The 17,049-nt window shown below is 53.4% G+C and overlaps 1 protein-coding gene across 1 annotated transcript in view; it reads right to left on the reverse strand.

The window, feature by feature from the left end:
- FOXK1 (forkhead box K1) overlaps positions 1 to 15,625 on the reverse strand; it is a 53,102-nt gene extending 37,477 nt beyond the window's left edge. Inside the window, exon 1 of the mRNA XM_079121080.1 lies at positions 15,088 to 15,625. Within this exon, the coding sequence (XP_078977206.1) occupies positions 15,088 to 15,605 (518 nt within the window). The 5' untranslated portion in view covers positions 15,606 to 15,625. The remainder of the gene's footprint in view (positions 1 to 15,087) is intronic.
- Positions 15,626 to 17,049: the final 1,424 nt, after the last annotated feature.

The following is a 17,049-nucleotide window of genomic DNA, read 5'->3' on the forward strand; positions in this document are numbered from 1 at the left end:
ACCACAGTGCTGAGAGCTACTTGGGAGGCTGGCAGCAGCTGGGGTGCAGGACCTTGTGGGTGGGTGACAGACGGCCCTGGACAGGAAACCCAGAAAAGCTACCCGAGGCTCCTGGCTGCCCTGCTGTCACCATGCTCACAGGCGGCTCCTGCTCGAACGGGTCACCCCGGTGCCAGTCTCTGTGCCCCTACCGCAGGCCATGCAGCAGCCTCTGACCAGGGACAGCCTTGCTTAAAACTGCGCAGTGTTGCTAGGTGCCAAGAGCGGTGGCATGTGCCGTAATCTCGGCAACCTGGCAGGTTCAAGGCCAGTGTGGAACTCCAGGGAGACCCTGTCTCTAAGTAAAAGATGAAAAGGGCCGAGGATGTAGCTCATTGGTAGGCTGCCCCTCAGTTCAAAAACAAAACAAATGGAAATCCCCCAAAACTGCCCAGTGACTCCCACCAGGAATCTTATTGGCACTTAAAAAACAAAACAAAACAAAAATATGTCACAGAAAAACTAAATCTGCTGGACTAATTCAATCCCCTAAATCACACTAATGAAATGCAAGGGGAATATCTTCCAGAGAAGTCCATTATTTGAAGCAGATGAAGGGGAGCTGAGGGCTGTGGTCAGCCCCTCCATCTCTGCCCCTGGCACTCCAAGAAGCAAGAGGGCTCCCTGGGACCAAGTGGGGCCGTCACCAACCAGAGGATGACTGGGGCCCTCCAGGCAGATCAGCCAGAACAGAGCGCCAGGTTGGAGGGTGAGGGCAGGCACCTGCCCTCCAGGCCTAGCTGTGGGCTGCGCGGGGACTGGAGCAGCACCACCCCAAACACAGACACGCGAGCTGCAGGGAGGGCGCCTCATGTGGCTCAGAGAAGAGAGACGTGAGGGTCGCCTGGGCCACCTGCAGAGGCCACATCCCAGTGTAGAGAGCAGGTGAGCCCACACAGCCACCTATTGGACTTGCGTCCCAGGGAGCGTCTCTGAGCCACATGAGGCTCCCCCACTGCAGGGGAATACCTGAGCCACCTCACTCTGGGCTGGTGTCCCTCTGGTTGTCCACCATGCCTGGGCTCTGACTCCCCTCATCACTGGGCCCCGTGGGTGACCCAGATCTGAGCTGCAGAGCCACCTCCTCAGAAAGGACGCCATGTCTGAAATGCCCAAAGGGGCACCAGGCATAGGGCACAGTCAGCCTGCTGACGGTCACCAGACCCTGCCTTCAGCACAGCGGCATGGGAGGGACGGCTGGAGGAGCCCAGGGCGACTTCTATATTCATTCAATTCCAGCCTGGAGGTGTCCACAAGCTGTCACACGAGCCACTAGCTCAGGAGGGGTGAGCTGGAGAGGAGGCCCTGGGACCGGACAAAGGACCTGGAGCCTGACCTGGAGGGCACAGTGGTGGGAGTCAACCTGGCCCTTCCCGGGACAGAAGGCCAACGTCGGTGCTGGAGAACGAGGGAAAGGCCTTCAGAGGGGCAGCAGGCCTGGCTCAGCCTGCAGTCCCAACACCCGGCTGCGAAGACGGCACCCTGCTGACCATGGTGCCGGGTGCAAGCCCTCTGGAGAAGTGGGAAAGGCCGCGTACAGGGACGTCAGAGCCCTGCGCCCCACACAAGCCCCCCGACACTCGCACCCCCCACTCCCAGGTGATGTCTTTGAAGCCTGAGGCAGGGCCAGGTTAACCTTGAGGAGCCGCTGCTGGAGCACGGGATGGAGATGGGGACACTAGAGACCTCGACTCACCTGCGACACGCTGTCACTCTTCCTGCACAAAAGAGCTGGAAACATTTGACAAAATGGCAACGGCATCAATTCTGAGTGGGTGCCCAGAAATCGCTCAATTATCTTTCGTATTTTCCTGGTTTTAAACGCCTTAGAATACAAATCACACCGTGGACTTGGTGCTTTGCCCTTACCTGCCGCCCTCCCGCACCCCAGCTCGGGGTCCACCCTTCCAGGACAGCGCTGGCTGCATCCTCCTGCCTCCTCCCAGGTTTCCACCGGGCCCTGTGCCACATTAAAGGAAGACCCGAGTTTGTCTCTTCAGTAACACAAGGAAGCAGAACCCTACCGCTCTGCTCTGACTACACAGCCTGCAGGGACCGCAGGGACCCTGGAGGTAGGCGGTCCATCGTCCGGCTGGTGGACCTGTCCGCTGACGGCCACCTCAGCTGGAACAGGCTGGGGCAGAGGGGCTGGGCCCCTCCGTGGTCCCTCACCCCAGACTGCACCCAACTTCCCACACCCACAGGCTCTGCAGGGTGAGGGCAGTCCCTTGTGCTTGGGAACAAGGACAGCAATGACGGTGACAATGATGTGGGGACATGGGGGTGATTAGACACTTTCTACATGCCAGGCACCGAGTAAGACCCTCTAACTTATCTCCTGCAATTCCCACACCTCCCTGGGAAGTGGGCAGGGTGTGTGTTTTACAGAGGGGGACGTGGGCTCAGAGGCCACGCTGCCTGCCCACGGACACCCAGCTAACCTGACTTGGCTGGATCTTTTAAAAGCTAAGCAAATGAAGCTCCAATCACTTCCCAGATTATTTCTGCTTTCAGCTCTCTGCCATTTGTTTGTTTATTCTGCCAACGATTATTTACAAAGCACCTAGTGTCTGGGTGCCAAGAGTACTGGCACGCACTGGGGTCACAGTAGTAAAAAAGGAAAGTGTGGTGTTCCTCCCATAACTCTTAAGAGCCTAGCAGACGAACAGAAGCGCAAACTACCACAATTGCAGGGCTCCACGGAGCTCTGGGACTAAACCGAAGGTCCCCGGATGGAAGTGGCTTTTAAAAAACTTACTTATTCTTAGGTTTTTTTTTTTTTTTTTTTTTTTTTTTTTTTTTTTTTTTTTTGAGATGGGGTCTTGCTAAGTTGCCCCAGTTGGCCTCCAACTCTTGGGCTCAAGGGTTCCTTCTGCCTTGGCCTCCAGAGGAGCGGCCGACAACAGGGATGTGCCACCACGCCCAGGGAGGAAGTGCCTCCTAGAGAGTCAACGCTGCCTTCTCTCTGAAACCCTCCGGTGTTCCTTTTCCATGAGCAGCAAGAAAGAAGCCCTCGTCACCACGTTTGTTCAACGTCACCGGGAGGTTTTTCCAGCCAATTCAACAAGATGACAAAAAGAAACAAAATATAAAATAGTGTAAGAGAGAGACAAAAGTAAACTTCACTTGCAGATAAAGATAGTGACCTAGGAAGTGCAGCACAGGAACTGAGAGCCCGGTTACTAGAAACAGTAAATACACTAGATACAAAATGTTCTACGCTGGTGCCCAACCCCAAACACCACTTATGAATTACAAAAGAAGAAACAGTAACTAGTTGGTGGGAAAGCCAGACAGCACCAGAAGGCCAGGGCTGGAAACTGGCAGTGGTGACAGCCCAGGAAGGCACGTATCAGGCAGAGGTGCTCAATCTGATTCTAATCAGGATTTATCAAACCAGACAAATAAGATGAAATATTTGGGCTGTTTTCTCAAAAATGTCAAGGTCAATAAAGACAAAGAAAGGAACTGTCCCGGATTAGGGAGACTAGAAAGACGTGACAGTAAACGTGACTGACCCTCCACCCTGAAGCACGTCTTACGCCAGGGTCGGAACATGCTAAAGAAGCTCCCAAGACAACTGACGAAACTGGTATGCGGACTACAGGCCAGAGTACAAGCATCCTATCCATGCTAAACCTCCCCGACTCGGCGTGTTCAAGGTTACATAAGATACCCCTATTTACAGAAAACATAGGCTGCGGTAGCAAGGGGGGATGGACACAACACAGCTAGCTCACTCCTAAAAGCGCACGCACAGAAAAGCTAAACTACAAGAAGGCTACAAAGGAACACAGCTGGGTGGTACAAATTGGTACAAATATTGGTACAAATCTTGAAACTTTCTTGAAAGCTTATTTTTTTTGACCATAAGATTTTTTTTTTAAGTTGGTATTATAAAACTCATACCAAAGAAAAAAACATAGCCTACTTTTCCTAACACTGACTCTATGGAAAGTAATGAGGAAAAAAGATACATTCGAACATGAACACAAACACATAGGACACCTAGGGTTAAACACAAGAGAAATCAGGGATCTGGATGAGGCAAACCAGTAATGCAGGGTGGGGAAGCTCAGCAGGGCGCTGTCCTGGAGAACAGACTGAGGGCCTGTGTGCAATCTGCTCCTGTCAAGGGCAGACAGCAAACAGCACAGGCCCGTGAGCCACGGGACCTCTGTCCCAGTTAAGCAGCATGGATGGCATAGAAACCACTGGGCAGGGCGTGTTCCAATAAAACTTTATTTATAAATACAGATGGCTGGCTGCCCTGATCTAACATGGACTGGCTGGCTGTTCAGTGAACTGCTGTCGTCTCCTTCCTGGGCACACTGCCCTTCCTTGGAATGGCCAGGGGCTGAGCTCTGATCACTGGCATGAGTGGAAGTGAGATCCGCTGCCTGGGCCTGGCCCATCTTCCCTAGGACCCATCCTCGCCTCTCATGCCATCCTGCTGAGCTGAGTGGGGTCCAGTGTAGCTTCCAGACAGAGCCAGCCTCTGCCCTCGTGGGACTTGCAGGCAATGCCTAATATTCACCCCAATATGCACTGACTGCCATGGCAGGGCCCGTGAGCCAAGAGCATGGTGGTGTGGAAGCTTGTTAGACAAGTGCCACCCAGCATGAACAGGAGCTGTACTGGTGGCAGTCAGGGACAGGCAGACATGCCACACCCACCTGCTACAAAGGAACCTTAACATCTGCCAGGATATGAATGAAAAATTAGGGGCCTGCACTCACATGCAACCCTAATAACCGAGGTACACAGTGGCCTCTTTTGTGAAGCCCCCTGCACAGCATCCCTGCCCCCACTCTGCAGGCATCTTCTTTTGAATGACTTTCTTCTCCTCTGGCTTCAAGAGGGTAATGAAGGGAACATGGAAGGCACATACTCGAATTCGTCACCAGAGGCCACAGTGGCAGGGACAGAGGAGAGCTGTCCCCCTGTGCAGCAACCAGGCATTCAAAGGAGCCTTGAACACAGGCAGGAGCAAGGGCCTCCTCACAGCCTGGACCAGACCCCCATGGTCCCCACCTCCAACCACACTGCAGGCTGCCCTGAGGTGAGTGGATAGACAGAGGCGGTGGCCACACCCAGTGTCAGCAAGCGCTCGGGCACCCCAGGGAGCAGCAGCACCTGTGGCTGTTCCAAGTTACCTTAAAGGCTGGAACGGATAACTTGGCTCCACAGTCATGTCATCTACATTCCAAATGCTTGCTGGCCCCACATGGCCTGCAGCCGAACAGGGCTGCTGTAGAAAGTTCTAGACTGTCCATGACATCCCTATGGCCAAACCAAGGTAGGCTGGCCTAGAAAAACCTGCCCACGCCACAACTTACAGAGGAAAATGCGACTGTAAAGAGGGCCGGGCACCTGGCAAGGTCTTCCTGCAGGTTAGGACCTAACTAGGGCTCTGTGTGTTTCTGGGCTGATCCAGACCCAGCAGAGAGCCAGGTGTTCGGAGGGCAGAATCTTCCTCAGGCTAAGAGAGTCACTGTCCCCAACCACAGGGACATAGCTGCCAGGCAGGCAGGATGCATGTGTCCCGCGGCACAGGAACACCCTCCGTGCTTTCCTTCTCTAACCTTGTGCCTGCCACTGTCAGTCTGCTGTCCCCAGCATCAGCTTTCATCTGACATTCTTTCAGGACTGGCTCCAAGGAACGACCAGGGTTGCAAATCACTTCCCGCTCAGAACAGCCCAGCCACTGCTTTTGGTGACACATGGGCGTTCGTTTTATCAACATGGTACAAGGGACACTTCAGGGAAGGCTTTTTGCCCCTAGGCCTTGGGCACCTGAGCCTGGCTCACCCTCCCAGGACCAGGTGGGAGTGGGTCCCAGTGAGTCTGCAGCTCACTGCACCCAGGCCCCATGACTCCCAGGTCACAACCACCAAAACAACCACGGGGCCTGGCCACAGGGAAGGCAGCACACGGCTCCCTGTAAGCTGTGAAGTCACCGTCGCATCCTGATGCTGCCAACCCCACCCCAAGCCCCAGGACACCCTGGAACTGGAGCCACACAGGTCTCTGGAGGGGCCAGCAAGTCACCCTCAGGGCTACAACCACACAGGTGGAAACAGATGGTCCTCCTCATCTCTGCGACACGATCACCATCAGCAGAGCCTTCTCGGGAGGGATGGGAGAGCGCCTGCCTTTCGGGAGGAGGAGATGAAGAGGAAACCCCCCCAGGTCCCTGTGCCGCTGGGGAGGGAGAAAACACATTCTCCTAACCTCACATATATACAAAGCAGCAGCTCTTGGTGTGCGCGGGGAAAGTTCCACAAAGAATCCCAAACGATAGTCGCCTAAAATCCACAGGGTGGCTGACATTACTAGAGACACCTGCCCGGCCAGCCCATCCTGCTGCCCTCTCCAGCCCTGCAGGCCCTGGCTGAGGGGATCAGGCACCGCCGAGGGCAGAGGACACCAATAAGACCAACGACTGAAGGCTGTTCCCACACACTGTTTTCACTTTTAAATTCAAGGGAGCCAAGTTTAACTACCAACTGACCCTAAGGGTGGCTCAGACTTTTCTTTGCATGGTAAGATGCACTGATGCGAGGTCTACATACCTCGATAGATAGCTTTCCCATGGTCAATGTGGGATGTCACAAAACCATGTGTGGGGGTAAGAAGGTCATTTATGACGCAAGACATAGCAACGGATTTTAACATAATCGGTAATCTGGTACAAGAAGCCCACGGACGCAGCTCAGATTCCATGTTGCAACTAGCCTCTAAGAAACCAGCGCTCCTCTCATCCTGGTGACACGCCAGGAGCTTCAGTCACCTGAAAAGCCTGCTGAATTGCTCCCCCATTTCCAGTCACACATCTACAGCCGGATCCTCTTCACATACTTCAGCCAAGACAACACATCACGAGAGGCCAAAAACCAAACCGCGACAGGCCAAGACAACACGACACAACAGGCCAAACAACACACGACAGGCCAAGATAACACATGACAGGCCAAACAACACATGGTAGGCCAAGACAACACACCGCGACAGGTCAAGACAACATACCGCGACAGGCCAAGACAACACACCATAACAGGCCAAAACAACACACCACTACAGGCCAAACAACACACGACAGGCCAAGACAACACGCGACAGGCCAAGACAACACACCACGACAGGCCAAGACAACATGCAACAGGCCAAGACAACACGACACAACAGGTCAAACAACACACGACAGGCCAAGATAACACATGACAGGCCAAACAACACACGGTAGGCCAAGACAACATACTGTGACAGGCCAAGACAACACACCGCAATAGATCAAGACAACACGCCACAACAGGCCAAACAACACACAACAGGCCAAATTACACACTACAGGCCAAACAACACACAACAGGCCAAGACAACACGCGACAGGCCAAGACAACACACCACGACAGGCCAAGACAACATGCAACAGGCCAAGACAACACGACACAACAGGCCAAACAACACACGACAGGCCAAGATAACACATGACAGGCCAAACAACACACGGTAGGCCAAGACAACATGCAATAGGCCAAGACAACACGACACAACAGGCCAAACAACACACGACAGGCCAAGACAACACGCGACAGGCCAAGACAACACACCACGACAGGCCAAGACAACATGCAACAGGCCAAGACAACACGACACAACAGGTCAAACAACACACGACAGGCCAAGATAACACATGACAGGCCAAACAACACACGGTAGGCCAAGACAACATACTGTGACAGGCCAAGACAACACACCGTGACAGGCCAAGACAACATGTGACAGGCCAAGACAACACACTGCAATAGATCAAGACAACACGCCACAATAGGCCAAACAACACACAACAGGCCAAATTACACACTACAGGCCAAACAACACACAACAGGCCAAGACAACACGCGACAGGCCAAGACAACACACCACGACAGGCCAAGACAACATGCAACAGGCCAAGACAACACGACACAACAGGCCAAACAACACACGACAGGCCAAACAACACACGGTAGGCCAAGACAACATACTGCGACAGGCCAAGACAACACACCGTGACAGGCCAAGACAACACATGATAGGCAAAGACAACACACTGCGACAGGCCAAGACAACAGACCGCAACAGGCCAGAAGCAGAGGCAGCTTTGGAAGCCCAGCAGTCACCATCAGGCCAGGCACAGGAGACATTTGAAGGAGGAGGAGAAAAAAAGACCCTTCTTCTAATTTTGTTTTGCTTTGGGAAATAGAGTTTTTTCCTGGTAAAGGTATTTTTAAAATATGTTTATTATTGCTATTTTTAGTAGATTAAGAAATGTGTTTTAATTTCCTTTATGGTAAACATCAACAGACATATCTCAATAAATCAAAGCACTCCAAGGTCCCCAGTAATGTGCAGGGGCACGTGAGGACCTCGGGATCAACACCTGCAAGCTGCCATGTATACAGTGTGCCCAGGCAGTGCCACCAGAGTCGGACCCCTGGCAGGTGAGGGAAGAGCAGGTACTGGGACGCCAGCGAGGTTCCTGAGCATCACAGCAGCAAGATCAGAGCTCAGCTCTGCAGTGTCCGAAGAACAGTTCGTCCCTGAGAGGATAAGCGGAAGCGTGAGCCCTTGGGACAAGGTTAAAGCGTGCCAGAGGACTGGGGCCAACAGGAGCCTTCTTAATCAAGTCACGCACGAAACGTCCATCTCCACCTTCTGTCTATTGACTGGCTTCCTCTACCTACCAGAGATCATGCTCAGGAGAGGCAGCCACACATCTGCCAGCAGCTGGAAGCGTCACGTCTGAGGGAAGCACGGCACGCACAGCCCGTCTTCCTGGTGGCCAGGGAGGCACCACCACCAACATTCCACCCATGGTCACCCGAGGGCAGGGGTCCACCCTGGGCCGGTTCGTCCTCAGACGCCTCGCCACACACAGCACGCCGCTCGATTTCCCTTACAAATTCACAAATCATGTTCACACGGACGCTCCGCTTTTCCTTCTTTTTAATTAACTGGCAACATCTTAGCAGGAAACTAGAACTCTTGAAGTGATCGTCGCAATGAAAATGAACTAGGAAATCTCCTAACAAATGGCGACGGAACAGTCTACTTCCAGGAAATCAAAGTAAAAGCATTTCAAATAATCCTCTCATTTTAATATGAAATGCTTTAAATGTGGGGTAATTATGGTAATGAGGCATTGCTGCAATTTGAGTTGTCATTAATTTAGCAAGTTTATCCCCTGACATTCACAAGATGCAAAAACAGCAAATAGTAAATTACCATAACTCCAAATCAAAGGATTTGGTTTCATTTCAGCACATAATTTTAAATATAGCTGTGTCTTTTTCAAAAGTATTAAATACGAACCCCACTAAGCCTCTACGTGACCCTTTCTCAGGTCCTACAACTGCCGACCCGGTTCCTCCAGCAGCTCGACAGAGGCCTCCCCCGTTCACTCTAGGTTCATTCCAACACACACTGCAGGGGAAACAACGTCCTGTCCACCAACTGACTTTTAAGACTCTACGTGAACTCTGTTATGAAGGGGTGTAAACCCCAGACCTTCCACGTGAACGAGACACTAGGAGACAGCTAATGTAACCAGGACTCAGTGGACCCACTCCCGATTTACCACATTCCCATGGCATTGTTTTTTTTTTAATAATTGGGTTTGACCCCAGGGGTGCTGTACCATTGAGCCACATCCCTAGTCCTTTTCAATTTTTTATTTTGAGACAGGGTCTCACCAAGTTGCTGAGGTTGTCCTTGAACTTGCCATCATCCTGCCTTGGTCTCCTGGATCTCTGCTATTACATGCACATGATGCAACAACTGGCTCCCAAGAGTGTTTAAAGCACGTCTCTAACCAGATGATGGTCTAACTGGACGAACACACTGGATGCACGATCACAGCCAACTTAGCAAGCAAGAAAGAAACAGGAGACACTGTACTTCCTATTCCACCTGGATGATCACACACACACACACACACACACACACACACACACGCCAAGGCCTCCTCCCCCTCTGCTACACAGCTCTCTGCCAGCTTGCCTAGGCTGGCTATGCCCCCTCCGCCCAGCCTCAGGCCAAGCCCTCCTCCACCTATCCAGTCACCCGTGAGCACATTCTTCCTCAGACAGTCTTTCACCTGGATCTGACCAACTCTGGCCCCAGGTCCAGCACGCCAGGCTGGATGACCATGGTCCCTCACGTGGCTTCTGCTGCCCTTACAGCTATAGCAAGCTGACCCCTCCCCATGTGGCTCTGCTCATATCCACTCCAGGTTTCCTCTGCGTGGAGATGAGGACAGCACAACCCCAGTCCTCATAGCTTCTGGTTTTGACTCCTGGAAAGTGGTTGATCTGACACCCTCTCTTATCCCAAGTGCAAAGCTCAGTTCAGCACAGACACCATTCCTGGTCAACCAGCCATGACCCAGCAGCTCCCTCTGGGGAGGCAATGCAGAAGAAGGAAGGCTGCGTCTGCCCTTGGATGCTACACCACGGGCATGCAGACAAACTCGTAGTCGTCGTTACATATACGGCATCTTCCAATTAATTTCAAAATAAGAATGTCCTATGGATAACTAGTTGTATGATGGTTAAAAACTAATTGGACGTATTTCAACTGGCCAGTCAAAACAGCAGTGAGAAACTATGCTGTATATGCTTTTATTGGGTCTAAAATAATTATTTGTGTAGTAAAATGCTTTGGTGGTTACAACTAATTGCTTTTTATCACAGTACAAGTGCAGAAGCCTGGATCCATAACACCAGCCACTCGCCATGGCCTTCAGCAGGTAGAAGGTGTCAGCACCGCTAAGCACCTGAGGCTGGCAGCTGGCAGGAGCCACGAAAGGACAAGAGATAATAAATTAAGGGACTCAGGCAACAACTAGCCAAAGCTAGTTACAAAAAGGAGCCACACGGAACATTTTTGCTTCTTGACAGAAACACACGGCAACACCTGCCATGTTGTTCTGGCAATAAACAAGTAAACACACAAACACTGGAGGTTGATCAGATCTCTAGGACCAATAGCTGATTTATAGGAGTGACAGGCACAGTCAACAGATGCCCCAGGAATGCACTCTGTAAGCGGAGACGTGGAAACCGCACAGGACAAAGGACCCTCTTCCTTCAATGAATAAGTTGTAGCAAGAAAAAGAGAGGGTGACGCGGAGCCTGCAGAGTGAGAGGTCCAGGAGGCACAGCCACCAAGCCCACGGCAGGACCTCGGCTGGATTTTGATTCAAGTAAAGGCACATAAGGAAGAAAGTCCGGGCGCAGGGAGGGAATCCCGAACGCTGAGTGGAGAGATGACAGGAGGGAACCGACTTTTCAGGTGTGATAATGGTAAGAATTTTTCAATTTTAGTGACATGACATCTGTGATTCGCTTCTCAGTAACTAGGGGAGGAGGAAGTTAGAACAGGGATGCAAATGGAACAGGTGTGGCCGTATGGTGGCAACTGGACACTAGGGGCTGCGTCTGTCCACCTCAGTTCGCTACTCCAGTTTTATGTTTGAAATTTTCCATAACAACCACACACAAAAAAAATGTTGTAGAAAGTAACCATGCTCACTGCAGAAAATTTGGAAAGTAAAGACAAGTAAAAGGTAAAGAAGGGTCTCATACATCTTGCCACTCAAAGTCACTGCAAAGGGAAGTTCTGATTTTGTGCTAACTATTCAAGTGCTCCAGGGAAGGGGCTGCAGAGAAGGGGCCAGGAGAGGGCCTTTAAAGTCCACCAGCCATATTCCATTCAAATTTGGAATTAAGTGGTGTCCAAGACTACACATACAACTCCTATGTGACCAAAGAATACTGCCACATTTCAGGAAACAAAGGCAAGTCTGTAACATTGTTTTGCCCCTATAGAAACTACAAGTCCCCTTAGTCATTGATTCTTTCATTCAACAAGCATAACTGAGTTGTTACTGCTGGCCAGTTCCTGCATCAAGGCTAATTAAAGGTGACAGATTCTCAGCTCTAGCCTCAAGGAGTTTAGGATCTAGAAAAAAATGCTACTACTGAGGCACGTGAGGTCCTGCCAAGCCCACCTGAAGAAGGCATGGGATCAGCAGGCGCGCACTCCCTTCAGCAGGCCTAGCAGCTGAAGTGGAGAAGCTGGCGTGATTCTCCACCGCAGGGTCAGACCCTGCGGCGTGCCCAGTTAGCTCTGAGGGGGTGTCACAAGTTGTTCCCCCCACCAATAATTAAAAATATTGAAGACTGGAAGAGCTATACTTCTAGTAACAAATAGGGGTGAATTTGGGGTTCCCTCCCAAGTGGGAGCTGCACAGGGGAGTGCATGCAAGGGTCACCCAGGTGGTTGTCACCTGTCCTAAGGATGCGGAAAGAGGGAGCTGAGGACAAGACTGCTTCGGGAATCAGTACAATGCAAAACCAGCAACCCAAAACCATTCAGCCCACTGAATCCACACGCATTCAAGTCAATGAAACTCCAATGCCACGAGAGAATTCCCAGTTAAGGCAAAGAAATTCACAGCTTTAAATATTAATAGCAAAACTGGGCACCAAAGCCCTAGGAAACAGACGCACTGAGTGCTGCCGTGACTAGTCAGTAATCCATTTCCCATTCAGGGTGACAATAATGTTCACAACCCACTTCCTTGCTCTGAATTCATTGAAATTTCTTGATTACATTCAGTGTGATAGGCCTAAGAAACCTGACCTAACTCTAAAACAGAAGTTCACAACATCCTGTTCCATATATGCGATTACTTAGCTTCCTAAAGGAAGAGAGAACACAACCCGCTGGAACTGTTCAACTATTGTTAACAGGCTTCAACAGTTTGCAGAACAAATGTCTTTTCTCTAGGAGGGCAACATGGACGTACACTTACTAGTTTTCCTCCTGCACCCTGGTTCTGTTCTCCTACTGTTCGCATCTCTGCTGACACGGATGGAGCTCAGAAGTACAGCTGAAGTCAAATAAAGACGGACTGTACACTGGGTCCAGTATTTGTGCACGTCTAAAGCACAAACTCAGTGGCCACAAACATTTCCCACCAGCTAAACCAGTGCTCCTGAACACACCCACTGAGATACCAGTTCCTTGAAGTACAGATTTTGAGGCACTGTATGCATCAATAAAGTTTCAAAAATAATAGACTTGGAATTGGCCAATTTGGGATAACCAGGAACCTGTGGGTTGACACTTTCCCCTGTTAAGGGGAGAACCCTAGTGTGAACACCTCACTCATGATCCACTAATTGGGGACCTGGTTAGGGGTGGCTAGGACAGGAAAACCCGACAAGAGGACCGCAATGGGGCACTTCTAGAATCTGAGCTACGTGAAGCTTCAGCAGCAGGCCTCTGGAGGCCAGGGTGGGTGGGAGGAAGAGAGCAGTGTTTACCTGTCATTTTCTCACCAAAGGAGTCTGGCCCAGGAATGCCTTTACATGGTATGGATGGAGTTACGTAGGTCATGAGGGAGAAGGCAGTGACACCTGGAACAGAACTGTTATCTGCAAGTCCTGACTCTACAAGTACGCACCTTTCAGGTTTGGGAAATGAAGGTGCACTTTCCCTCTCACACCCTAAATGGGAGTGAGTCATTGTTGATGTGGAAAACCATTCAATCTAGTGTCTACAACAAACAGGCCTGACCCTAGAAGGGAAGAAGTTTAAAGGAAGAAAGGCAGGGCCTGGGAGTTAGCCCAGCAAAAACTCCCTGACTCGGGTGCTCCTAAAGCGCTATGAGACAGACAGACAGCCCTCGGGTGGACCCCACTGGCACTGAAGGGCACACACACTAGTGAGGGGTTGGAGATGATTACGGAAGAGAAAAAGAAAGTGCAGCAGAGGAAGTGAGTAATCTGACAGGCTTTCTCCCAAAGCACAGACCTTGGGTCCCAGACCTCTGAGGGCAGCACGTGGGGTGGGGAACTGCAGGAACGGGGGGCAGAGGAGGGGCAGGGCACCAATCAGATGGCCAGGGGACCAAAGGGGCTCTGAAAACAAGGGCCCCAGTTCCAGTGGCAAAGGCCTCCCATTCCCTACCACCTCTGACCTCAGGTTACACTGAGGCAGGCACTTCCTGTCCTGGCCCCTCCCTGCCCTGGGGAGCCTTGACTTCAGACCTGCCCCTAACACAGGGACTATGGGGGGAGGTGTCCATCCTGGGACCTCTGCCACCAGGCTATGCCCTCTACCTGTCTGCTACCCCCTCCAGGACATTTATGGTCTGGGGGTCGGGAGAGGTGATCACTGGGGTCCAGACCTGTGGGGCCTGGAGGTTCAAACCAAGAGGGCATGGAGAGTAATCTCAAGACCCAGGCTGGGCTGGGGTGACTCTCGGGTCGGTGGGAATTAGGGTCAGGAGTGTACCTGGGGGTCTAGATTGTCAAGGGTCCAGAGTGACCGTAGAGATTCAGACAAGCCCGGGTTGGGGTTGATCACAGTGGTTGAGGTCCAGGGGAATTGGGGTTGGGCTCATCCTGGGGACTCAGGCTGGAGAGGGTCAGGAGTGGCCCCTGAGATTCAGTCTTGATGGGGTCAGTGTGGACTTTGGGAGTTCAGGCTAGGCGGAGCCAGGGGTTACCCCAGGGATTCCGGCCTTGTGGGGTGGCAGTGGGGGTAACCCCAAGGTTCAGGCCGGTGTGGGGGCCCCTGGGGTTTAGGTTAGGCAGGGTCACAGCCAGGGTGGTCTCGGAGATTCTAGCCAGGTAAGATCTTGTCGGGAGTTAACCCTCAGGATACAGGCCGGGTGGGGTCACAACAGGGGTGAACCCCAGGGGTTCAGACCCGGTGAAGTCGGTGTCTGGGATGATCCGGGGCTTCAGGACTGGAGGGACTGGGGACCGCGGTGGTCCCCGAGATTCAAGGCAGGTGGGGTCGCAGCGGGGGTTAACTCCAGGGGTTCTGGCCCAGTGGGGTCGAGATAGGAGATGGTCTCCGGGGTTCAGGACCAGAGGGGCCGGGGTGGTCCCGGGGGTTCAGGGCCGGCCTTGGGGGTTCAAGTCGAACGGTGTCGCAGCGGCGGCGACCCCCGGGTCGCGGGGCGGGGCGGGTCGGGGCGGGACTCACTGCTTGGGCAGCTGCAGGGCGGGCGCGCCGCGCCGCTGGAAGGCCCCGTCCACGAAGACGCCGTTCTTGCCGAGGCAGCGCAGGTAGAAGTGCGGCTCCTGGAAGCTGAGCTGCAGGTGGCGCCGCGAGATGAAGCTCGACAGGCCCATGCTCAGGTCCACCGAGCCCTGCGACGAGTTGCGGCCGATGGTGACGCTGGTCTGCCGCATAAGGAACTCGAACTCACGGCCCTCCAGACGCGCCAGCGCCGGCCCCGGGCTCTGCCGCACCGAGGCGGCCGCCGCGGCCACCAGCGCCGGCGCCGCGCCCGCGGGGGCGCCGGGCGGCAGCGGCAGCGGCAGCGGCGGCGGCGGCCCGGGCGGGGGCTGGGCGGGCGGCGGCGGCGACGCGGCGGGCCCGGGCGCGGGCGGCGCGGCGGCTGGGAGGGCGGCGGCCGCGGCGCACAGCACGGGGCTGCAGGGCGCCGAGCGCAGCGCCAGCAGGGCGCGGGCGCCGCTGTCCTCGCCGACTTCGGCCATGTTCGCGCAGCTCCGAGCGGCTCCGGCGGCGGCGAGGCGGCGCGGGGCGGGGCGCGCGGTGCGCGCGGAAACCCGGGCCGGACGCGGAGCGGAGCGCGGCGCGGCGCAGCGGCAGCCGCGGCGGGCGGGGGCCGGCGGGCGCCGCTCCCTCCCCGCGCCGCGCGGCCCCTGCTCGCCGCGGCCCGCGGCAGCGCGTGCCCGCGCCTCCATCCCGGCGGCCCCCGCAAGTTTTAGCCCAGGGCCACCGGAGAAAGGGGGACATGACCAAAGGCGTCGCCCTGGGGCCCGGTGACTCCACCCCAAACTCCGACTTAGGTACCCTCATTGAGAGTCACTGAAGATCAAGGTTGACTGAGGACACTGGCGATCCATCCCCGACCCCCTCTGTTCTTTTCGTAGCCATTCAGCCAATACGCAGGGGACTACAGATGCCCCCAACATGGATCTTAGCTGAAAACAGGGACTGGCACGTTGGGCATTATTCAAATCCTTCTAGGACTTAGGGTCTTTTTCCTGCATTGCTAATTCAGCCAGGTCCCCCCTCCCCCTCAAAAGTAGTCCCCTCTTTTAATAACTACTGAGTATGAGAAAGTGCACCCAGCTCCCAGTCTGATGGAGCTTAACGTCTAGTGGGAGATGGACTCGTCAGAGTCAGAGGCAGACTAATTACAGAAAATTAAAACGGATGAAAGTTTGGTGGGGGACTTGCTGCCTAGAGACATCCAGAAAAGAGAAGGGAGACTTGACGGTCCAGACTGCCTGAGGTGGGAAGCTTCCCTGCCCACTCACCTCCCAACACGAATCTAAGCACTGCATTATTGAGTATATGAATGGGAACAGAGGAAGCATGTGTATGTGTTTGGGACACAAGGGACTCGTGAGAAGCTGTAGCAACAGACCCTACTTAATTGAGAAGGAATTTTTTCACTAAGTAAAGACACTGGGGCCAAAGACCAAAGGATGAATTGGCACTAATTGGGGGATTAGGTTGGGAATGTGGGGGTACAATGTCCAGCTAAGGAACACATGTGTAAAGATGGAAGCATTGTACCTTGGAGCAGCAGATGGAAGTCCTCTGTGTGTGGAACAGAGTGACCAAGTCAGCTGAACCAAAGGAGGCAAAAGAGAAGGGCAGGACTGTGTAGGGTCCTATAAGGGTCTGGCTCTGACCTCGAAAGAAATGGAAAGCCACAGAGGGCTTGAGCAGAAAGTGGCATGCGCACCCCTGTATTTAAAAATCCACTCACTCTGGTGGCACAAAGGGTCAAAGTGATCCATGGGAGGCCAGTTAGGAAGCCGCCAGACCAGAAGATGGGCTTAAGGAGGGAGATGGAGAGAAGCCAAGGGATTTGAGAAGTATTGATCTCATACAAAGAGATTCACAGATTCACAGGTAGGAATATAAGATGGTGTAGCCACTGCAGGGAAGGGTATGGCGGTTCCT

This window comes from Sciurus vulgaris (assembly GCF_902686455.1).
Source record: "Sciurus vulgaris genome assembly, chromosome: 18".
Classification (NCBI taxonomy): domain Eukaryota; kingdom Metazoa; phylum Chordata; class Mammalia; order Rodentia; family Sciuridae; genus Sciurus; species Sciurus vulgaris.